At 35.3% G+C, this 26,370-nt stretch overlaps 1 protein-coding gene across 2 annotated transcripts in view; it reads right to left on the reverse strand.

Annotated features, from left to right (window-relative positions):
- Positions 1-26,370, reverse strand: part of TAFA5 (TAFA chemokine like family member 5) — a 263,867-nt gene that overhangs the window by 18,573 nt on the left and 218,924 nt on the right. Inside the window, exon 4 of one of the 2 annotated variants that reach the window (XM_072401622.1) lies at positions 18,631-18,669. The exons of the other annotated variant lie outside the window; for it this stretch is intronic. Within the exon in view, the coding sequence (XP_072257723.1) occupies positions 18,655-18,669 (15 nt within the window). The 3' untranslated portion in view covers positions 18,631-18,654. The remainder of the gene's footprint in view (positions 1-18,630; positions 18,670-26,370) is intronic. 2 annotated transcript variants of the gene reach the window in all.

The following is a 26,370-nucleotide window of genomic DNA, read 5'->3' on the forward strand; positions in this document are numbered from 1 at the left end:
GAGGTTTCTAATGGGAATAAAAACAGGTTTGAGGTCTGGTATATGTACTAAATAGCGAGTTAGCAATCTATGACACTTAAAATTGTGAGTACAATCATTTTCAATATCTGTAAAACAGGTTTCCAGGAAGTTTCTGCTTTCAAAGGAGTAAGTCTAAAGTTTTTCATTTTCACAGACTTCTCTAATTGGCAAATTTGCTGACACGTGTTTGACTTTTGTAGAATAACTATTTCATTACCAAGTCAGTATGACTTCTTGCTTTCTATTGATGGATTATAGCTTAATGTGCACTGTTCTTTCTCAACATAACCTTTCTTGTTTAAAACCAAGTAGATTCTCAAGGGAAATTATTTTTACATCACCACTGGAAAGAAAATAAAGGTGAAATTAGAATTAGGAATCAATATATAAATTACAATCCCTAGAATGTGCTGCTGGAATTTTTTTTTTGTCAATGGCAAGAGATACTCTCAGTAAAGTTGAAATGTTATTTTGTAGTATAGGCTTAGATGACCTACAGTGGCAAAAAGTTTATTGATTGCATTGGAAATTTTTGGTGTTCCCATTTCCTACACTTTGATATCTAGGCTTACTGACTATCTGTATGCAAGTGTCAAGGGAGAAAACAATATATTGGTGGATAGATCAATGTCTAAAATATTACCCAGTTTTAATGCTTTACTGGGCAATCCTAAAGACAATAGTGATTATATGAAGGAAACAGGCATCTGTGTTCCCATAAAATTAGGGCTTTCTAATATTCCTCCTGTTTTACCCTGCAATACCAAGTAGACTGCACTATTCTGCCCCAGGGTGCTTGTATTAAATTATGTATGAAAAAGGGGAGTGTGGACTTCCCGTATTTGGCAAAGCTAATACTAGCTGTACCACAGACACAATCACAGCCATTGAAAGAGTTATAAAACTAGAGTATTAAAAATGTTTGTTAAGGTTTCAAAAATGTTTTTCAAAACCTCTTTAACCATGTACATTACCAATTAATTAATTTTTTTTAGGTTTCTCATGCCAGAATCCTTTTCTACATAGCCTGATTTTTTTCAGTTTTTTATGTTTTTTGTTACCAACATAAAACTTGCTACAATAAAGTGGCATCTAAAGAAGTGATCACAAAGAAAAGTCTATTGCTTGTATATGTACAACTCTCAGCTCCTGGAAAATGGCAGTCTTCTAATGACATGTCCCTGTGTAAAGCCTTTAAAGAATATCTAACTCAGTTCTATAAAATATACCGTATTTTTTGCCGTATAAGAGGCACGTTTTCTTCCCCAAAACTGGGGGGGAAAAGTTGGTGCGTCTTATATGACAAATACCGTGTTATAAAATAATTAAAATAAGATACTCACCCGATACCCGATCCTGCGTGTGTCTCCTCTCCTCACTGCCTGCAGCGTGTGTCTCCTCTCCTCGCTGGCTGCAGCGTGTGTCTCCTCCTGGCTGCAGTGCAGAGCGAAAGAAGTCGGCACAGCGCCCCCTGCTGATCCCTGTTCTAACTGCCGTACAGTGGAAAAAAAGGTAAGTGTACGGCACAGAGTTATCAGAAGGTTAATTTGAACGGCACAGAGTGATCAGAAGGGGAATTTGAATGGCACAGAGTGATCAGAAGGGGACAATCAATGGCACATGAGTGATCAGAAGGGGAATACCGGTATGAATGGCACATGAGTGATCAGAAGGGGAATAATCTTTCAGAATCTTTTTTTTCTAGATTTTCCTCCTTTAAAATTGGGTGCGTCTTATATTCCGGAGCGTCTTATAGCGCGAAAAATACAGTATAAGCTTTAACATGGTAACATAATTTCAAAAGTTGTTTTCAATTTCTATAAATTGGATTCTTTCATTAAAATTATACCTAATGATCCTGTTCAGAAAGGTAATTTACCTCTTGCTATGGGGGGACAACTGTCTTCCACCTGTGCTCCTGCATTGTCAATCTGCCATGTGCAGCCCTTTTCAGACAAAAAACTGCTATCCTGAAGCAAAGTTATTGATCCGCCTTTGTCATTTTTGGTAAGCTTATCCAGAGAAAAAAAATGTTTTAGTTTTTGTGAGTACAAGAATTGACTGGAAAATGACTGAGGTGCTGACATACAATACAGCATAAAAACCATGACTGACTTTATACACAGTGTTTTACCAAATAAAATGGCATTCAGTTAGGGTTTAAATCTACCTTAAATATTTTATTCCAACCACACACTCCATAAAATAAAATGAAAAAAATATCACATAAAGCTTAGCCTGTGTACTAAATATGCTTTACAAGCAATGCAAAGTAAAATGCAAAAAAATTGGAAATATTAAGGACACACATCTACCTACCCAACTCCCATATGCCTGTAATCTAATAACTGTGATCTTGGAATGAGCCTACATCTAATGCTGGACACCCTCCTAACTGCCTCTTACATATAACAAGCTTTTAGTTAAAATGGAAGTACAAACAAGTCACTCACAACCACCAATCAGATTCAGGCATTGGTACTTTTGCAATTGATTTATGTGTTGTATTTGTTCCTAATGGAACTAAGAGCAGCTCAGAGGTAAATAAAGATAAAGGCTCATTGAGAGAAAAAAAAACCAAAGTGGTTAATTCGGGTTTTAAAGAACATAGTTTTATTAGAGAGGGCAAGTGGAAAAGTGGAAAATTTCTGTAATGCGCCTGGGCACACAAACCACAGCCAACTCCAAGAATCCTTTGATCAAGCTTTATGTCGTCACAAAACAAGGCAAAGGTCATTCACAGAAGATCAGTCTGATAAGCGTGGTACATATGGATAAGGCAAAGGCAGGTCAGGATCAATCCGAGGTCAGGGCAGGCGGCAGGCAAGAGTAGTCAGAAACAATCCAAGGTCAGTACAGGTTGAGTTCAGGCAGAACCAGTTATCAGACCGGGTCGCTATTAGTTATGACACAACACACAGAGAACGCACCCAAGCACACTGTACACACAGAGGCTTATTGCGGGCAATGGTGTTTAGAACAGGTTCTCCTTAAATGGTCAGAGTGCCCAATGACCTTGTGCCACCGGCGCCATTTGATTGGAGGATAACTGAATCCCCTGCGGCCCCAGGGAATTCAAACTATGTCCCGCCCTGTGGCGAAACAGCCGAGTGCCTGGCCCCCGGGGGTACCAAAGGCACGCTTGGTAGCACGCGCACCTCTTCCCACAACACTCCTGGGATGTGCCCTATTTTGCATGTCAGCAGGACTGCTGAGAACAAGAACATCTCTGTTCACGTCCATAGGGATACTGGGGATGCTGCCTGGCCAAACAGTAGTTCGGCCAGAATGGATCCCCCCGCCAGCAGCAGCCTCGGCCACACTGCCTGCTGCAGCGGCCTCTCCCCCGCTGGCTGTGATGCCCAAGGACGCCGTGGCCTCGCTGGACAGGTAAGTGCCTTACAATTTCCTTCTCTAAATCTTACACTACATGGTACAACTTGACTTGCTATGTAGTTTGCGGTCTTACCTAAATTATCAATATTCATATCCCCATAAGTAACATATGTAACAATAAGTGCATTAAACCAGTGTGTAGCACTTACATTAGAATTTATGTTTGATTACAGAACTCTTAATCTACTCTCTCCCTGTTTTATGTATTTGTTGGAGGAATATTTATTTTAGTCGACCATGCATTTGCTGCTACTTGCTGCTATTTGAAGCTATAAACCAGTGTTTCCCAACTGTGGATCCTGGGAGTTCTCCAGAGGTTGCTAGGGGTTCCTCGAGCAATGAGCAGTTTGTCACTCTCAGGTCAGATTAACAGATTCCAATTAGCTTTTTGGCTATCTGTATTGGTGACATTCTTCCCAAAGTTTAGCAATGAAAATTATTTCAAGGGGTTCCCTCATGTTATAAAGATCACAAAACACTTCTGTAAACAAATTTTTGAGGCCAAAAAAGAGACTATAAACTCAAGAGTTTAGTTAGATAAAATCTAATTGCTAGACCAAAACTGTATGCTACAATATCTACTGCATAGTAAATGCAGTTCACTTTCACAACTGATATAATTATAAAATAAATCCTCCAAAGTGTTTTTTTCACCCATTTGCAGGGAGGCTTAGATATTGTTCTAAGTACCATATGCAAGTTATACGATCAACCACATAGCGTATCCACTTAATTGTTTATTTTCTGCCATGTCATAACATGAATAATATATATTTTTAATATGGAAGCAGACTGTAGAAACAATTAACACATCTGTTTCCTCATATATGTAATTGGTATTATTTCTTTTACATCAGGGAAAGAAAATGCATTTCAATATTAATTAATACTATTAAAAAAATACTATTTTTTTCGGTTATGAGAGAACCAAGTAAACAAAATACTTAATAATGAATAGCACCTATGTTTATTATATGGAAATCTTTGAGCTGATATTAAAAGTCTAGTAAATAAAAATATTATATATCTATATGCATATGAAATACTAAGAATACATAACACTGTAAGGATTGCTCACTATAGTTTATGTTTTAGGACCCTAGTTAGTATCTTGTTTCCAGCTGGACATTTTACAGGCTCCCACATTAAAGCATTAAACACCACCTGCCAAGTGATAGAGTGGTTAGCAATAACTACAATAACACATCTTCACTTGTATCATCTTCACCAATTCAACTCTTCTGGTCCCTACGCCCAGTGTAACTAAACCTTATTCGAGTAGATCATTCTTCTAGATTATAGGCAGGACTATTGTCTTCTGGGCTGCATTTATGACCACAAAAGCCCAACAAGCAGAGAGAAGCTAATCTGTGTGATTTTTTTTTTTTTAGCATGTGCAAAACCATTAATAAAACAACAGTTTTAGGAAGTTGTAGGTCTTTTAATTAGAACAACCCCTTAATTGTCTTACACATGTAATTGTTAGCACCTATTTATTGTAATTTACAGGTATTTAAAAGGGAGGTGTAAAGAACTGTGATGATGTGCCATATATAGTATCTCATCATGATAAACAGTCTCACTAGCAGTTTAGAGTATGACAATCAACAATAGTACCTTTCCTAAGGTTTCTGCATTTTGGAAACTATATATGTGTGAATATGGTGAGTTTCGTCCCACCAAAACCTCAGTTATACAAGATTATTTGAAGAATTTGCTGCAGCTACTTCCTTGAATGCCATGAATCCATATGAATATATATTAATATATATGTATTTATATATACCGTATTTTTCGGACCATAAGACCCACTTTTTTCCCCCCAGAAGTGGGGGGAAAAAGTCCCTGCGTCTTATGGTCCAAATACAGCCTACACATATGCTGTTAAAAAAAAAGTTGATTTTTCAGGGTTAAAAAGTCGTCTTGTACGCCGGAAAATACGGTAGCTCACAATCACTATATCATAACTACACACAACACGTTTGGTAGTCAAATTAGCCTACTATGATCATTTGTCCTGCAAAAGTAATCCAGAGCATCCAGAAGAAAACACAAAACATATACAGACCTTCCACATAGATAAGCCTAGTAGTCATTGAACCTAGCAACCCAGTACTCTAAGGCCATTATGATAATCAGTAAATCGTCACACTATTCACCTTCACCTTCCCTAATTTTTACACTCATACTGCGAGAACCACCACTACTGATATCCTCACTTGGAAAATAATAACAGTGAAAATAGTATACTTAAAGTTATTTGCAGTGTAAATGAAATGCCACTAAACAATGTTAAGCTGTAATCATAGAAGCACAAATTTATATCTATTCGTAATATCAATTGCTTTTGTTGACATATTTATACGGCTGTTATTTTTTCAATTCATGCAGTTCTCCTTCACCGAAATTTGCTTGTAAATGTGAAAAGATATCACAATGTACATTTTTGTTTCCTTTTATTACTTCCACTGGTTATGTAACTAAAACTGCCAAATATTTCTTTTTAAGAGGACACAATGGAAACAATAATTTTAAGAGCAGCAAAAAGATAGTTGTGCATGTAACAAATTGAGCAGTTAATTAAAATGTTACTTTTGCCATTTTGCCGCAGATGGTATTATGCACAATAATCTTATTTTAAGCACATTTCATTTGCTAAGGATCTTAGAGACTTAGTGAAAAAAATTGAGTATAGGCTTGTATTAAGCATTGCATCTAATGCCTTTCAAATTTGTGTTCATTTTTATACATATTCATATTCTATTGAAATGAATAAAACAGCCTGTAAAGGATGTAGCAGTATTATTAAGATTTGTCTCAGTCAAATCAATGAAGAAGAAACAGTCAAATTGTAAGATGTAGGGGATGATGCACTACAGGAATAGAGACTGTTCACTCAAGAAAATGAATGTTCTTTGGGCTTAGTAAGCAAGAGGAAATCGTGTTTCCTTTAGTCAACCAATTACATGCTAGAAAACGTCCTGTTTTGTTTATGTTTCAAGCAAATGCGATTGGATATTTACTTTGCAAATTAACTAACCATTGTCACCGTCTCTGAACTTTTTGGATTTACCAACACATCCTGCCTCCCTGAAAATTGAAATGCTATTTTTGATATCAAGTAGTCAGGGTACGTATTTTGATTACACAAGTAACTTGCATGAATGCAGAGAACATGCATTTATAGATACAGTGCCACAAACATTATACCCCAGGTAAATTGCATTTGAGATTGTGGAATATTTGGTGAGTTCTGCATAGAAATCAAGTGAAATGCATAAACCCTTTACAAATAGACAAAAATAATGTAACAAGCATTGATGTGTGTGCATCCTGCAAATATTCTCTTCTCAAAGATGGAATATCTGAAAGACAGACTCTTCTTTTTCGTTAACAATGCTTTAGTGATTAAGAAATCAAAATCAAATTGTTCAAACGGTACTAAGACAATAACACCAAAACAATCTCAATTTCAACCTTTCAGCAAAAGAGATGTCAATGTGAATGTGGAGTAAGATAGAAAATTACCAGTGTCATTTGCAATTGATTTGATGTCAGAATGTTCTGAGGTCACCATCATTATATTTGCTAAAAGGCACAAAAAAAGGAAACAATGCACAAGACTTACCAGTTGCATTGCAGATCATGATACATATCAAGTATAGGTCACTAGTCCCTAGTTAACAATTACTAACCAAATTGCTAATTGTATGTAATGAGCTTCAAAGACAGAAAAACACTGTAACAGTTTTAATCATCTCAATTTCTTAATTAGCATAAAGATATACATAGGGGAAAACATGCCACTTTCTGAAATGTCAAATCTTAATCAGGGCATATTTAATGTCACTGTGAACAATTACAAAGTCAGTAAAAGTCCATGGGAGTTTAAAATGAACATTGCTTTGGATATTTGGTTTTTATAAATACATTCAGCAATGAATGACCTTATAAACAAACTAGAATATTGACAACTTGATTTTGTGTCTGCCTATATTGTGTCAACAATTTATTTCTTCTAGCTAGCATGTCCTCCTATGGGTCCTCTCCATGTCCTTCAGTCTCCATTGGTGGTAAATAATATTGTATTCACTATATCATTCTCTGTATATTATTAGAGGTGTCAGTTTAAGAAATATTCTGAATGCAAAACAATCAATAACTTATTTTCCAGGTTTAAGAACAGAACGGTTAAAATAAGTGGTGAAAGGAAGAAAATTATTTTACTAAGTAGGCAATATTAAAAGGAATTACAAAAGTCCAAAACATGTCATACTCAATTTTGGTAATGTATTAAATGATTATTGATTTGATTGAGCAATGTTGAATCCACACTGACAACCAGTCAACTGCAAATATATATATATATATATATATATATATATATATATATATAGAGCACATCCCAATGTCAATAAAACAGAAATTAATTGTTCTGAAGATACTCTTTCTTGTGTTGCAAGGTTTACAGTGGGGATAAGTGCCCTGGGACATAACAATTAACACATTATAGATACCAACATAATAAACATATATATATATATATATATATATATATATATATATTGTTGACAAGACTGTTTTAAACATGAGTGAAATAAGTATATTTGTTTGCATAAAATAATGAAGGCTTAGAAGGGCATTCAATGCTCTAGGGGACTGTTTGCAACTTTCTAGTTATATATACAACTAATGAGTATAAAGATAATTGCATTGTCTAGGTTTTTCCAATTAAAACGGGTGACATTCTATAGTTACTATTTTTTGTGTTTACACATTTAATAAGAAGCCAGATAAACTAACTAAATACATAGATCAATGTTAGGAATATGCATATATTTTATGTTTGTTTAGTAATGAGCCTGAACCAAACTTATAAATTACAATGTACCTGATTCCCAGCGGTGCTGCAACACATCTCTATTCTAAAAGTAGACATGGTAGTATAATGTAAAACTGGTAAATGTAAGATCATTTTGTCTCTAATCTGATACAAGAGTTTATTATGTACCTTCCTGCTTTGTTATTATCTAGGATTAGCTTATTGGAAAGCCCCTGTAAGGTAGCAGATGTGTTTATGTCCTTTAAAGACTTTAAGGTTTTATTGCTGTCAGCAATGTCATTATGTTGTGTGAAGACACTGTGCCTAAACCACCGCTAGATGGCTGCATGGAGGGGGAACAAAAGAAAGGAGGAACCTGTTGCATGGAGAGAGAGCACTGGGGGAACATTTTTGGAGGAGGATAGAGTTTTTGTGAGGAAGGAGAGAGGGGGGAGACTCTCCAGTGGAGAACCAGCCTGGGCACATTGATTAGGAGAGCAGCCAGAGGGAAGCTATTGATTCTGGTGGCAGAAGCAAGGAGTCTAGTGTATCTCCTGTGAGACTGAGCAACCCTTCAAAATGGAACACGTGGCTGTGGGCCTTCAGATAAATACTGCCTGTTGTATAAAGAACCCCTTCTCATCTGTCATTTACAGCGGTGTTCTGATTTCAACAATCCCGGTTCACCAGAGTGTCAGATCTAACCTATTCTTGCCTTTGGAATTAAATCCTGTAAGCTGTTTGTCTGTTGGTGGCTTTGATTCTTTTTTTTCTCCTTTGCACTTATCGTTACATTGACTCACTGCATTGTTGGGAAATCCCTGTTTGAATTGAGAGGAATCGTTGTATGTTCACGTCAGAACTGGATTTATTTCCCCCCTTGCTCTTCCCAAGGAGGAGAACTGTTTGACTCATGAGGGCTCCATCCAAGTTTTTGATTTCCACCTAAAGGAGTAAGGGCCCGACATAATTGGTACCGATTATTAGTAATCACTGGCCTGTGAGGGGGGATTTAAGAGAACTGTGTTGGTCAACCTTTCTTTAGTTATATTGATCAATGATAAAGAAGAACTACCTTACTGATTGGTGGTGATGGGAGTATATGTTTATTGATATTTTGTATTGTTCTATGATTATATCTGTGTTTTTTAATTTTCTCCCCAACCTAAATTTATCGTATTTTGTATGTTATTCACCTCTTAAACTCACTTTATTATAGTGGTAACAAAATTAAACTCCCTTTTTGTTTAAACTCTCTTCATTAGTGTATTGGGTCAGACCAGAGTAAGTGGTACAGAACCGGAAATATCCAGCCCCTCCCGAGAGAGGAAGTGCTACATGTCATCCCTGGAAATCATATTATTTTGTTTCTCAATGTATCCAACAAAGGTGAATTTTGTTCAAATATTAGTTGAGTTATTTCAAAGATTAGTGCTAAAGTCTACAAATACATGTTATATTCAAATTAATAACAGTACTGAAGACCCTAGGGAATGGCTTTCAAAAGATTATGTGACAGCTGCAAATGAAAGCCCGTTTTTTTAGGTGTCATCAAGCTTTATTACATACAGCATCAAATCCTAGCCTAAAATCAAGGCCTAAAAGCTAATATTCAATCCAGTTCTAATAATAGGAAATAATAATGGCCAGTGCTGATCTATACATTCTTTATTGCACCAAAACACTGTTTGGGTTAAAATATTGACCCCCTTTAATGGTAGATACAGAATGAACTGTGTAATAAAATGAACACATTGAAAAAAATATTATCTTACTTATAGTTAAGCTTGCATTACATTGAGTAAAATCATCCTCACTCACCACGGGACACAGGCGACAAAGCCAAAAAGTCAAAAAGCTTCACATTCACTTTTTTCCATAGTGAGAATAGATGTACATTATCAATTTTTTTTCTTATATCATCAAAGATCTTTTTAAATGTCACAGTTCATTTAAGGTTTTCATTCCTGCTGGTATTCATTGACAAAATACTATATGCCTAGATTTACTAAGCTATCAAATCAGATCAAGTGTTAACTGTTACATTAACTCTATAGCAATAAAAGCCACATCAAAATAATATAACCTGCAAGTTGTCCCATTATTAAGTTTCTGGAAGAAATTCCTCCAAGCCAATAACTGAACATAAAGACTGAAGATTTTCAGAGAAACATAAATGCATATAATTTTTGTCTTTTTAAATAGACAGAATGCATCTCATTTATTACCATCCTAAATTTGCTGTTTACTAATAGTAATTATCTGTTAACAACCTAAAAATAGTGGCATTTTTAATTAAAATATTTTGGCTGGTTTGTCAACTTTTCTTCACCTTTCATAACTTCATTGCCATGCTTCTACATTAGAATGTAACATTATAATATAAAGTGGTATCTAAAGGAAATGTAGTAAAATAATTAACATCTTATTATATGCTGTAATATCATAGAATATTGGTAAGTCCTGTCCTTTACATGGACAGGTCAGCACTAACAAAGCTCAGTGGGATATAGAGTATAGGTTATTATGAACTATGAATAGGACATATTTTGTACAAGATTTTTGTAAGTTTTGTAAGTCACAATTCACTAAAGGTAAGGGTAAACTGCTGAAATTAGTGTGGGCTTGTTTTCACAAGAACGAAGGTAAGCAGAACCTGAGGGTAGGAGTCCAGAAAGAGCTAATACTGCATAGGAAAAAATGGAAGATTAAAGTGTCCTTTATGGCAACAAATGAAAGCCCTTGGTAACATATTTTCAATTCAGAAGTCCTAGGACATAGGGTCATAAAAAATGGGAGTAAAAAACAAGCTAAATAGGGAGAGAGGAAAATAGGAGGTAGTGTGCTAGAGATAAGTAGAAGGTGGTGCTAGCTCCCAGATGGGGAGGGAAATAACTGGCTTTCTGATGTCAGTTTTCAGGTGATAACAAGACCCAGACCAGTAGTACCATATGTCACTAAACAATGTCACAAGAGAACTAGTAAGGTCTTCCATTACTGTGACATCACAGACCTTGTGAACCAGTTTCCAGAGTGCAGGTCTGCAGGCACAGGCAGCATTACCCAGAATAACTAGAACAGAACCTTTTTAGACCATATTAGTAATGGAGTTGTAAGGGAAGAAGAAGATAGCTGGAACCCCAGGGACAGGATAGACAGTAAACTGTTAGATTATGGGATGGGATGGGATCTGGCTCCAAAAGTGTGTCACATTGGAACTGGAGAAAAAAAATATGGTACAAGTTCCCAAAAGAAGAACCAGAGCTCCTGTAACCATCACGAGAACCTGGCAAAATAATGTGGAGAACCACCTATGATTTTGCTTTATACATTTATAGTGTTAAAAAAATTATTTCTAACTTTGTCTTTAATTCCACTTATATTACAATCCTAGGAAAATGATCCCAGTTTCTAAAGCCAGATAATAATAGATTTGGTTGTATCATGATCAAACACTTTAGTCAATAGAAAAACTTAAATGTTTAATCTGGGCTGAGCTGCCATACCTGCTAATAAAAAAAAAAAACATTTTACTGGTAAATTACCGTTAATTAAGGAAACAAAAGTGTCAAACTAAAACCAAAGCCTTGATTTACAATATAAAAAGCAGCAATGCTTTCAACCACCAATCAGAAGTCACCTTTTGATAGCCCAATTATACAAAACTAATTATCTAAAATTTCAGCTGCAGATTACCTTTTTGTTAGGCTATGTACCAAGGTAATAAATCATTTTTTGATGTTCCAGTATTTATTTTTCAATGATAGCCCACTAAGGCTACAATGTCCTTTAATTTAAATAGTTTAACCATGTAAACAAAATTCAGAACATTTCCTGTTGTGTTCATTATCCTATTGAGATATTACAGACTGAACAAAGATGTAGTATCTTCAAAAAATAACATATTACACAAGCATGCATACTTTGATCTCAGTAAGTAAAAGATATAATGTTATCACCAATGGAGTATAGTATAATGTTTTTATTGTCAAGTTCAACTTTCTCTAATTCAATAGTCAAGAAAAGTATAAGACAACTTTATTAATAACCCTCTAAGCCTGTAAGTGTATGAGGATGCAGCCTGACAAAGCCATTCTACCGTACTGAAATGTGTAAATCAATAATTTGCATGCTAGAATACTCAGATTTAAAGAACAGCAGCCATCCATGCAACAGAGGTACAAAATAATGGTATGTTTGCGTACGTTTCCTCAGCAATATTACAACAGTAAAATACATTTGCTGTGCAGAACTATAATATACAAATAGCATATTTACATAGGGATATCTACCTGCATCAATTTTGAAAAATGTTGAGTGTAATCCACTAAACTCCAAATTCAGAATTTGATTGCCCTAATACAAAGAAATGTGCGGTTGCTATGGAACTTATAAATTTGCATAGTAAAAAGATTTTACTCTTGCTTTCCAAAAAATTACCTCCAGAAATGTCATATGAGCCATTCTTGCTCTGCATCCAAGGGAAGCCACTGGCTATAAATATTTAATATCTTTTACTCTTTGCAGATGTTTAAGTAGTGAAAGCTTTGAAATCTCCCTCTTGTGATGGATATGCAAGAGTCATATGCCATGATTTCGTATATGTGAAAAAAATGAACTTCAAGCTATGGATATTAAAAAGAATATAAGCTATATAGATATGCAGGACTAACGCCAGTTATCTAGTGTAGAGGCCAATGTTGAATGTTACAGTGACTGCCTTCACCTAGTTGTATTTGCATATGCTCTGCCTCAATCTATCATGGAAACAACACCTAAAGTAGATTCTAAATTTTAAACATAATTACAATAAAATATGGAGATCAATATAGCTTAGATAATATTTCAGGAGTATTTTATTCTAAAAATGCTGTCTTTGAATGTGGCAGGCAGACAGTGTAAGACAAGCTTACTATATTGTTAAAGCCTGCAGGTACTCCAGACAATTTGTCTCCAGCAACCAAAGCTAGCCTGAGTGTCTGAGTATTCAGTACTTTCCAAAACAAGGTCAAAACATGTCTTCCTGATAGGCAAAAGAGCTCTTTGGTGGAAACAAGTTTCAACAATCAGTCTGTGGAGCTGCTGCTTGGGAGGCAAGGTCTGGCCATACATGAGCAGATTGTTGAGAAGATAACAAAGGAGAGGTTCAATGAAATGCAATTTAAGGCATATTCAAGAAACACTCATTGAATATATTTTTTGGAAAAAAATATAACTAAATGAACAATAAAAAACAAATACAACTCCAATTTATTCAATGATATACATATTCCTTTAAAGAAACTTTAAGGGCTATATTTATAAAACAGGGAAATTCCCTCAAACATTCCCTGGTGGGAAACAAATACTGTCATTGAAACATACAGGCCTGGAAGATTGCCATGCGGGAATCTGATTCCATGATTAAAGTTAACTTTACAGAGGGCTCTTTCTATGTGTACTTTGCTTACAAGCTAGGTAAATTATGTTTAGAATGGTTACCATTTTGGGTATACCTTCTTTTTTTTTATAAATGTCTTTGTTGTTCCTATGCCCATATATACGTTTTAGTTACTCTAGTGTGAGGTGTTTGTAATGTTCATTCATACATGCTTTGGGCAAATCCCAAGACTCAGAACTCAGGCATGAAAGGGAGAGTGTGCCATTTATCACAGAAGCAGTGATACACACAAACTGACTTATCTTGTCATTGGCTGGATACGAATCAGTCAGTTGCTGCAACTGTTTTCATTGTTTGTATACAGAATTTAAATTTCAATAGTGACATGTAAAGGGGAGCTACAACAATTTAGAAGTAATTACAAAGAAGCAATAGTTTGATACTTAGCTTCCCTTTAAATTTGGTGGGTTGATATTGTGATGCTACCTGGTTCTGAGTCCCTTGGCCAGTGTAATTTAAAGAACTAGGAAATTTTATAATTGTTAGTATCTGTATTATTATACCTGGGTATTGGTACTATTTCAGGTTTTAAAGGCTGAAAGCTGAGAAGAGTTTCTTTAATCTGTTCTTACACATATTTTAAAAAATGTGTTTATGATGCTGAACTTAAGTCCAGATTGTTTAAAGATTTGTTATTCTTCAGTAAAGAAACAACAGGTTCCCCATATCAGCTTGTCTGGAATCCAGTTAGGTACGTTGTTGTTAGTTATGTGCTGTACCAGACTCTGTAGTGAAATAAAAAATAAAGCACATGTTTTATGCAACTGAACTTGATGTGGTAATTTTACTATTTGACACCAGGCTAAAGAATGTAAGATCCTGCAGGTATCCCAAAGTAGGCCGATAAAGCTGGTGTCTCTTGGGGTCTGCAGATGAGTGGCTGTAGGTATTGGACTATATTGTAGTCAGGAAGTGTCCATGTCTTTCTGGGAGACATGTATGTATAGATATTGTTGTCTTTGGCACCAAATCTCCTGAAAGAGCTCAGAGCTAGAAGTTTATATGGAATGCACCCTCTACAGGTGTTGTTTTACAATAAATGGGGGTTTGAAAAACACCTCAAGCTCAGGTCAATAGATTTTTATTACTACAATACAGTATTGCAGAGTTCAGGGGCTCCATTTGATCAGTTATGAAATGTGTTTCCTCAAATGCAACATTTCCTACTGATGAGTGTTTGAACAGGATCACCATCACAAATTTCTAGGGTACATACTAGATAAACTTCCTGGGCCCCTGCATATGTCTAAAAGTTCCAGCATTGCAAAAGTCAAGCTCTTTTGATCGGGGCCCAGTACAGATGCACCCCTTGCCCTTCACCGAAGGTGGCCCTGTATTTGAAGTGAGGGCTTAGGTAAGCCCTTGGGTATTCAAGTCTGAAAAGTACATAAAAATAATTCCACAATACAAAAACGTTTCAGTTACATTTATGTTTTTAATACATTAATACCGTAACTGAGGAAATGTACTCTAAACTTTACGTCACCAATAAATCCTACAGATTTGACCAAGACAATATTCATATATGTTAAGAATATTTGTAAATTGCATAACATTATGTAGTCTGCACAAGTTGTAAATGGATAGATGTATTTCTAAAATGAATAGACCACAAGGTTTCTACCACATATCTGTCACTTCTTAGGAAGTATGTATGTGAACATGAATTTATAATGCACTTCAAACCTTGCTGGATACATAATTCAAGATCATCTGAAGAACATCATACCCTGAAAATCATAACTATCGCATTTGCTTTCGACGAAAAAGCATATTTACATGGTTGCTGTAACAGCAGCCTATCATAAATATCTATCATAAATAACATACCTGGGTTCGGCATATATTTGTACTGCTGACAATGCACTGATACGGCTACTGGCTTAAGCGTAAGTTTGCAAGAATGTCTATTTATTCTTAATGGGATGCTTTTTATGCATCTTTTGACTTTTTAAACTAAAAGAATAAGTAAAATCAAGAAAATAAGTGATAGCAAAACTAAGTGCAATATGTTTCTGCTTTTTTAGTAGTTTAAGGGGTCACTCAACTTTAAACTATACATTGAGGCTTTTGAACAGATTCAACCAAACACTTTCCCTGGTATAATTAAAGTGGAACTATAGTTCTGCATTCAAAAGCTGTGAGCAGGCAGGATTTTTATTGCAAAAGGAACAGGCAAGTTGCACACACACGACGCAATGCAGCATGCCAGGATATGCCAGGTATTGCCCTGGGCTGCCAAGACTGAATGAACTCCTGTGAACCTGCATGGGAGTTTTGTCAATATGTCTTGATCAATCAAGATGGCCAAAGATTCAACATCCAGAGAGAAGCAGATGAAGATGGCAGCGCCAACATGCCACAAAAAGAGGAAATAAGTGAAATATAATAGTTTACATGCACTTTAATGATGTGGTATTTCTTCTTTTTGGGTGTTGATAAACCCATTTTAGTGCTGATCCTGCACAATGCAGTGGAACATACATGGCCTCATGGCCTTTGCATAAGGGAGAACTAGGGAAAATGGAAACACAAATGCAAAATACATTTTTCTACTCTCCTCAGTTTCCTATTTATTGTATGAAGTGGAATTCTGTTTATAAATGAACAAATTGCCTGATACCATATTTTATTCCTATCTAAAGATCTGGAAACAGTTACTATTGGGAAAAAAATGTAAATGCTTCCTAATGCTTTTTTTGCTATATATTGCAGACTTTGTGAAATAATTTTGTAGTGTCTACTTATTAATACTTGCAGAAAAAAACTATACAATATCAGGTTCTGAATGTGAAGCTCAAACAAAATCCCCCTTTTTATTATTTTATCGGATTACATGGTACATGCTGAGTGTTTGCTTCATTTTAATGAAGAGATATTATAGCAAGAAGATAATTATTGGGATTATAGTTTTTAATCTTCTTGGCTGCACTCTATATTAAAGCAGCAATGCATGTAAAATTTAGAGCTAAGTAAGTGTGATGCTGCAGGGAATTTGTTACTATATATCACTCAATAATTGCTCTTCCTTTAAAGCTTTCATTGTTTAAAAAAAAAAAACCCACAAAGCTGCAAATAATAGATGAAAAACGAAGTGCAATTGTGATTTATCTAACTCTGTCTTTTCACAGTAGCTGTATCTGAGAAATATGCAGCCTCCACACATGCACCTCTGAGGGACAATGTTATGAAGAGTTGTGATCTGAAAAACAAGATATGTGCACATTCCTGTTTTATAGCCTCTGATGCCAGATAAAATGAAAGGAGGAAAAAGCTGTCTTTTACCGCAGTAAGCAAGTGCCAGGCTAAAGCATGTTGTTTATTATCCGCTGCTGCAGAAACATGGGGTACTCTACAAGTCTTATACATTCAGGTTTATTTTATAAAGCAAATACCAACTGATATTTACAACTGCAGGCACAATAGTAACCAGAATTCTTTTAGGGGATGAAAAACTTCTCTAAAAGCTGGAATTAAGCATATGAGATAGTCGTACTGGTTTATGTAGCAAGGCTGTAGAATGATAAGAATTTGCAGAGTGCAGAGACCAGTGGCAGCAAATCAGAAATCATCCTGTAACTAATATGACTATAGTAATCTGAATTTTAATTGATTGCTGCACAGTATTGCTCTTTGTTCTGTCTTGTTAAAATAAAAAGGCACTCTTAGACTTATTTTATTTGACATCAACATGCAGTAACCCATAGTAATAAATCAGATATCTAGTTTTATTACATTAAAGCGGATCTAAACATAAAATCACCAGGGGGTAGTACTAATAACTCCCTGGCTCCTGATGGATTTTTTTAAGTTCCATAATTTGTAGCGCATGTACCATGTGTAGTTTAGAGCTCAGCCCTCTCCATGGCCACACATAGAGGCAGCCTCCAAGGACAAAGTAACTTCTGCAAACAGGACTACATCATCCAGTGACTGAAATGGATGTACACCAGGGAGCCGGCAGTGAATATGGTGGCTCCCTAGGATGCAACAATACCAGGTCCTGGACATATCAATGCTGCAGAATGATTGCACAGGGTAAATATGTGCCATATTCAACAAGTAAGCTGCTTATGGCAGAAGCTTACCACCCACCAACGAGTTTAGTTCTGCTTTAAGACTCTATTTATACTGGCTGTAGTTTGGAAACCCAAGTTAAAGAAACACATATGGTGTTTATAGCCCATTTGTCTATACATTCAGTTTGGATTCGCATGCTTTTGTGTAACAAGGCAATACAGGAATAATGCAAATGAATTATGTGGGAAAAGTCTGAAAAGGAACTTTAAAATAACGGAAAATATAGGATTATAATCTACTTTCTGAATGCCTATTGAATGCTTGAAACCTATGTAGGTATTTGAAATCCATTCACATTGTGAACACAGTTAAAATGGTTTGAATGCCAGCAAGCATGGACCTTGATGTGCCAGTATTTACTGTCCCTTTACAATATATGAGAATTTCACACATGAGCCTATGGCTTGCAGCTCTAAATGTAAACAAGCACTAAAGTTGACTAGTTCACATCAGTTTTTTGTATTCGTATATCTCCACACACACACACACACACTTAGCAAAGGCTTTTAAAAAATGAATCCCAGGAAGATACTCCCTAACATTTTCTGTGGCCTTAAAACATTGGCCAAGCTTACATCTCATTGTTTCCCCAGCCAGAGGTACTGATTTTATTAAATTTATAAAGGTATTTTTATGACAGTGGAAGCATTAAGACAGGGCATGGTATAAGAAACTGTTACCTCTATGTGTGTCCCTGCTAGGTGACAGAAACCTGGCTAGGATATACATTTTAAGAAATATATAAAATATATTACACATTTCCAATATTATAATATTAATCTGTCTATAGCAGTATAAAATAACTTGCATGTGAATGGTAAATTAGGAAAAAATAGGCAATCAAAATATTGCATGGAACTGTTTAACATACTGAATGAAAATCCATATTTTCCCCTCACCAGTCTTCACCCTGAAAGAAAATGAATAGTTTTAGTTTCCCTTGAAGATTGTCTTTCCACTTTATTAAGTCACCTGGAGCAAACAAAAAACTTGGTACTTCAAGATATGAAAAACCACATGACAGTGCGAAAGGGCTAATGATTGGTCTGGGCCAGGAATGGGCAAACTACGGCCTACGGGTCATATACAGCCCAATGGGGATATTTCTCCAGCCCTTTGGGTGTTCTGCGGCTCTCGCTGGTGCCACCCCGAGCAGGGTCAGGAGAAGGACCCCACTGGGGGGGGCACACTGGCCAAAACCGAGAAACACGTCCCGGATGAGCCGAGGACGAGAGCGATGGGAGAGTGGGCGGGTTGTGTGCAGTAACACACTGCACATGGGAGAGTAGGCGGGGTTATGCCATCATGACGTCACTTTCAGGGGCGTCATGATGGCATAACCCCACTTGCTCTGACATCGACCCAGCCCCTTTGGCATTTTTTTTTCAGATTGTGGCCCTTGACTAAAACAGTTTGCCCACCCCTGGTCTTGGCTGTCACATAGTAGCAGGAGGGTCTTTAGCCCCTCTTTAAGCTCTGACTGCAATGTTTCAGAGGTTACACATGGTTTTGTTTCTTTACTTACGGTGGCTAAATGGTGAATAGTGAAGTGAAACAAAATAAAGGTAAGTATGCTCAGCTCGTAAGGGTGCCAAAAAAAGTGTTTAATTTTGGTCTTTTCTTTCTGTATATATGGAGTAACAAAAAGAATGTATAGTTGGGTCTATGTAAACATTTTTTCCTTTTTGGATAGATAAATCTAAGTTTTGTACAGTTACCAAACCTTATAGAACATAGATTATTAGGCAGTTATTTCTCAGAATTTGATTACTTTTAAACAGTGCCAATTCTCCATTACAACACTGTAGAGAATAATTCCACACACCTCACCTTGTGTTTGTTGAACCTCTGTCCTTGAAATAAAAATGCAAGAAATACAAAATTACCATAAAAACTTGCCTGAAATTTGTTATGATTTCCAGTAAAATGGAAGATTCATCAAGTTGAGGTTTTGCACAATATTTTTGTCAAGTATCTTATAATAATGCGTAATCTTATTTGAAGAGTAAACTGGACGTTCAGGGTCATAAAGTTTTTTCTCAAAGTAGTTTTTCATCAGTAGTTTGACAAACTGCATCATTTTTAGGAAGTTCAATGTTATGAAGGATTTTTATATATAAAATTTGCACTTATTGGATTACAAGTAAAGAAGAGATACTTTTAACATATGTTGCGTATATGAATAATAATCATGACAGGAGGCGAGGGAAGGAGCAGATGTTGGGACAAATTCCAAGATACCATAGAAACACAACTTAACATATTTCCTTTCTTTGTAAACAAGACTGAATGCACTTTTGTTAATGACTTTACCAATGACAGTTTTTATAGAAGTGTGAAATAATTTCATCTGTTCAATCATTTTCAAAAATAAATCAGGGTTACTTCAAAGCATATTGACTGGGATAAACAAACTATTCTACCAACTTGGAGATTTGACATAGACTGGGTGAAGTCTCAGTAAGTAGCAGTTTATTTATTTCTAGATAAAATAGGTAGAAGTGTGGGATGAAGGAACAATATAATGACAATAGATGGGTAGATGTCTAGTTGTGTCTCGGAGATGGGGAACTTTTTTTTGCCAATTCCTGATTGAACTTGGGGCTGCCTTTTAAAGTTGGAATACTTGATTAATTGAAGCAGTGCATGTCTGATTTATTATTCCCAGTAGGAAAGGATCCTCCACATTTTATGGGCAAAAATTAGTACTTTCAAATTTAGAAGTAATTGCTCATGCCCCTCTCAGCCATAAACATTCCAAAATCTTCCCAAGTTTCAGATTTTGAGTGGATTGTGTTGTTTATTGCTGCCTTTACTGTTTATCGGTTTGAATAAGGAGCACCCACAGAGATATCAATCATGTAATAATAGGAGCAATGTGTACAGTACACTCTTCAAGGCTCTTATCAAGATTTTTAAAGCATTTTTGAAGCTTTTGGCACGCTTTGAGTAGTTTTGTTGAAATCCTTTAAAGAAATTTGGCAATGTCAAACAAAGATATTAATGAGAGTAATAATTAGAGTGCAAGAGTATAAAGTAATCCTAAACTTTGTGTTAGAGTAATATTGGGGAGGTTTTTTTGTACTATGAGAAAATTACATAACATAAAAATTATCAAGCTAAAAACAGAAATGAAAAGACCTAATTTACTAATACGTAAAAAAAGTCCTTGAAATATGATGATACTGAACTAGTTACATATACAGATCTGAGAACAGATTGGCTATCCACAAGGTCAGTTAACTGCAAATATGGAACATTTGTCCTATCCTCTAAACAAAGAAAGAAAGGTCTACTGTACAATTTAAATGTAATAGCTTTATTATTTAAACTGATGATTTGGGGTTCCTTTTTATAATGTATGGTAAGGTGCAGTTATGAAGGACGGACCTAATTAATATGGAATAGGTCCTGGACTTCAATTAGGCCATAGGCTAAAAATTAACTTAAAATGGAACTAAGTTGAAAAATAAAAACAATCACACTTACCTTTAATTCTGCAGATCCCTCGACTGCACTGGACCTTTATTCCATCTAGTCCCATGCCGTTCTGTCCCACTGCCATCTTCAGCCTTCTTCTTTCTTCTAGATACTCCACTCGATCTTGCACTGCGCAGGTGCGAGATCAGGTGATGTAGCCTGCTATAAAAAGGGGAAAAAAGTGCCGATCTCACTGTGCATGCGTGAAATTGACATCTCTTCTAATCAGGGAAGGAAAATGCCCCTCTGCTCATGCCTGATCTCGGATGGAGCAACCAAGAGCCTCCTGGGATGTGTGACAAAGGTATCCTGGGAGGCTCTGTGCTTTTTTTTAAAAGAAAGGGTGTTATATATATTCTTGTTTTTTTATATACCCATTCCTCAAGGATGGAATTGTTAACTGCAAATTCAGAGTAAGTAGTATTATGATTGTAAGTCAACAGATTCGTTTTGTGTTGATGAAACTTTGCATATTAGCAACATGCGATTTTTTGAACATGTTTTTGCTGTTAATGATATTACTTACACTGGCCATATGCAAGAAAAAATAGTGTATAGGGAATTTCTATATAGCCCTATACTAATTCAGTTATTCTTCATGACTCAAGCAAAATTAAATATATAAATAAAGATTTGATTGTTTATGTTTTAACTAAATAAGACTTATTTGCATACATTACACATTATAAGTAAATTCCATTTGATGCTTTAAGTATCAGTCAGCAGTATAAAACCACAGATTTCAATCTCCACTACCAATATGGCTATATATTGACTTAATTTAGAAGCTTGATTGACATAAAACTGCTCTTTTTCCAGCACCACTGAAAATAGACTGAAAATGTAACTCATATTTATGCAAAAAAGTTACATCATCGGTGAAAAAAAACAGAAAAGTAAGCAGTGAAGGTGGTTCCATGGAATCTAACAGTGACTAAATCCTAGATCTGCTATACTTGCAGGGCACCTGACCAAAGGTAAGTGTGTGCCACAGTTATAATGACAAATGCTTACATGCACCAAAGAGAGTCTAATTCTAACAACCTAACTTAATAACAGAATGCAAAATTTTGCACATATAAAATGAAAACAAATGCTGGTGGAGTAGTGGTGTACCTCTTTTTTGGAGGAGATATTTTAGGGTGGAATCTATGTACAGTCAAATGTATATCTGCAGTTACTAAATTCTTAACAGAGCTAAACATCCCCACCACACCAACATAATTATATAAAGCTATAATTGAGTATGTGAATAAGTGTAAAACATTGGGCAGAGCCATCATTTTCCAGTTCATACAAGAGGTAGTTGATGTATGTATGTGTCCGAAACCTTGAAAATTGTTGCACCAAAGTTTGGCACTAAAAAGGATTTGCATTGGTATTTAGCTGTGTATGTGGGATTGGTTGTGTTAAAAGCTATTTTTGTACCTATAACTACATGGGGCTATTTGTTCCTTTGTATAGAACACCGATTATATTGAGTCAGGTGGTTAGGGGGCATATATTAAACTTTACCAGCTTAGTGGGAGCAGGAATATTCAATCTAAAAAGCAACAATGTCATGATACTGTGATACTGATGATGATGGCATCTGACAACCCAATATATAGGGCTGCTGACAGCTTTTAAAATATTATTTTCACATGAATATGGTTTTTCAATTTTCACATCTACATCAATTTAATGTAAAAAATATGCATGCAATATATTATGTTTAATAGACATTTCAACACATAGAAGGCATATCAAAAGACCAAAGCCTATTATGTTGCAAACATAATAATGTTGTTACTTCTCCACGCAGCATGTATTTTACAACCTAATTATAAAATGCAGGCAGTTGTGTGTAGTCGGCTGTACATCATACAGTTTTCCCTGGTTAATACAGCAGAAAGGTTTCTTACATGGACCATATAGTTTAACAAATTTTGTAACATATAGGTATCAAAATCTAGTTACACTTTGAATTAGACATAATGGTCAAAAGTTTTGCCTGTTGTTGATCTGAGTGGTTTGATTCCTTGTACATATGTTGAGCTACTGTGCTATGTCGGGTCTTTCTGTAACAATTTTGCATAAATCCTGGATTCCCTACGAATTTGCCTTAATCATCTTTGTTACTTTTGTACCAGAACTTTTTCAAACAGATTTTCCCAAGCATCACTAAAGTTTTTATAAGCATGTTATCACCAGCTATAGATCAAAAGATTTAAAACACACTCTGTGGAAACATCACAAAGTTGGTTTATTCTTCTAAAACCTTGAAGAAATGAAGAAATGATCTGAGATAATAGAAAAATAAAACTGGAATGCTATTTATTTTTTTATTAATTTGCCCTATTGTATTACAGTAAAAATGGTTCATTCAGTTATTTACAACTATGGTATACTGTAATGTACTTTACTATATTATCTACTGAAGACAATACTATACTACATATGCTTATAACTCCTAAGATGTACAAGTACGTAATACCCCTAAATTCATGGGGGTTACGTTCCTTGACACCCCTGAGAATTCTGAAAATGCGTGAATTTTGGACACCACCTTGTGACCGCCCGCCTCTTCTCTGAGACGCTGAACTCTAGTTAGAAATAAAATTACCATACTTTCAGTAATGATTCATTTTCTGTTAACAACTTAAAACTTGTTTTTCTTCGGTCTTTTTTTATGCTTTTATGGATCAGCTGATTTAGATACAGTTTAGTCTTGAATTTTAAGTGTTAGGGTCCAAGGAAAAAATATGCGAATTTGTGAAGCCGCAGATTTAGAAGCGTAAATTTCCTTTAATAAACTGTTGCAGATACAGCTTTACTATCATCTTTGGATTTCTCCTCCTTTCCTTTCCTACCTTTTACCCGTCTATGAAATCCTGGCCTCTACCATTTCCCCCCCAGGAGAAATATTGCTATATGTCATAATTTGTTCTAGATTTGTACTTTTCATTTCCATTTGTTATTTACTTCACGGGACGTTTTTTTTTTTTATAATCCCCTAATATATCTATATATCTACAATTGCAATTTTTTATTGTATTGTTTTGAAGATTTGATTTAATTGCCCTGGTTAGTTGTCATACATGATCTGGTTTAATTTACTTTTAATTTACTTAATTAACTCTAATTACTTCAAAAAAATATTGGAAACCGCAGCAGATGAACTCCAAAGTATGCCAATGTTTGTGGTGATGACAACAATAATGAGCTTAAAACATTGCAAATACTATATGTTCTTGATACAAGTTAAAAAGAATAAAGCCCTTACATGTGGGAGATGTGAGACATGTAGATGGCTTTTCTTTTCAGAAGACTGTATTTCACACTTATTTTGTGGAGTACAATTTTTGTTTTTTTTACCCTTATTGAATTTGTTGTCCTGGATTACACTGTGTCTTAGCAGCTGACAAACAGATTGGCACCATTTAACTGTAACTGCATATGAACCTACAGCTTTCTCTTAGTCACCCTTAAAAGTCTCACCAATACTTGTTTGAGCCTGCCCATGAAATTCACTTAATGCAACTTCCCAAGCTGATTTAGCACTGATAATGCACTGCTACTTAATTCAGGGAAAAAATTGCTGTTCTTGGTCAGCTGTACCTGCTTGGACTACAGTGGATTAAGAAAATGTTGCTGTAGGACATGACTATCAGAATTGGCATTATCTGCAAATAGTTGCACCATGTAATAGTGCAGTGCAAGTCTCTCCAGGATTCTTCTGAGATCCCAGGGCAGGGCAGTGAAGTTTTGACAGGTTTGGCTCACGTTAAGTTATATGATTCTAAGGATCAATCAATTAGAATATGAGTAGCCTTGCATCACTAAATGGGTGAGTCCAGTGGGATAGTCCTAGAGAATTGGTAAACACAGAAACCATAGAGTTGCTTTTTTATTTTTAAGAGCTGCAGAGGATTGGTCACTTGTTACAAAGCCATATATATGTAGGCATTTTGTATGGAGAAATGTCTTTACTTTTGGCAAACGCAATATGAAAACAGTTCAATCTCTGGGTAAAACTAATTTAATTTCTAGTTCAAATAGCATGTAATTGTGCTAATAGAGAGGAGTGCTTTGTTGCTTTATCTGTAAATAAAGTCTATTAAGAAAGTCACTTCCCTTGTCGAATCTAGATCGTTGGTATATTTTACTAGCTAAGCATGGAAATCTGTGTCAGAGTGATTACACCTTTTATTCACTGTGAGCTCTCTTTTTAGGTTCCTGAAACTCTTTAATTTCCCACTTCAGCTAATTTAGCAATAAAATTACAGAGGTTTAGTGAGGTTAGCTACTAAGCAATTGGAGCATGAATGTTCTTTTAAGTTCAATTCAATGAAATTGTATCATCTATAAGAAAGAATTCATTAAATAACAATTAGGCAGCAATGGATCAGTGATAAAATATATACAGTTTGATAGTAAAATTAATTTATTTTCTCAACTGTATAGAACATTTGGTAATGCAACAAATAAAATGAGATTTTTGAGGTTCATTTAATCTGTGATAACTGCAATGCAAAAAGAAGATGATTGATCATAAAATCACATGTCTGAATCACTACGTAAGTAGAATTGGTTGTGATTTTAATGTCTGCACTGTTCTAAAACACTATAACTATTACACAGATCCATAAATGGGGTTAGTACTTCTAAAGAGGATATATACAATATACATAATAAATGAAATAAGTTTGTGTTATATTTAGGGACAGTATAACATATTTATAGGCACAATAAAAAGGCATTCAGTAACTTCTAGTCAACTAAAAAAAATCATATTGTATAAACAAAATTAATTTATGAGCAACTTTACTCCACAATGATCTTTCACTTTTATAGGTCCTCCAACAGACAAAGAATGAGACTTGATGGTGAAGATATATAATACTGAAAGCTGAAGGCACCAATACAGGTTCATTTTACTGTGTGAAACAGGCCTAAAAAGCTGTTAAAATCTGAAATCAATTTTCATTGGTGTGTTGATATTAGGACAATGTAGTAGTAAAAGAAATTCATTTTAATGGCAAAGCAAGGAACCTTGTGTTTGCTTCTCCCATCAAATTATGTTAGGAAAACATAACAAGAAAAGGAAAATGAATTTTCTCCTGAGATGCTCGCATTTTGTTAGCGAATG

Source organism: Pyxicephalus adspersus, chromosome 2, assembly GCF_032062135.1.
Source record: "Pyxicephalus adspersus chromosome 2, UCB_Pads_2.0, whole genome shotgun sequence".
NCBI classification, from domain to species: Eukaryota; Metazoa; Chordata; class Amphibia; order Anura; family Pyxicephalidae; genus Pyxicephalus; species Pyxicephalus adspersus.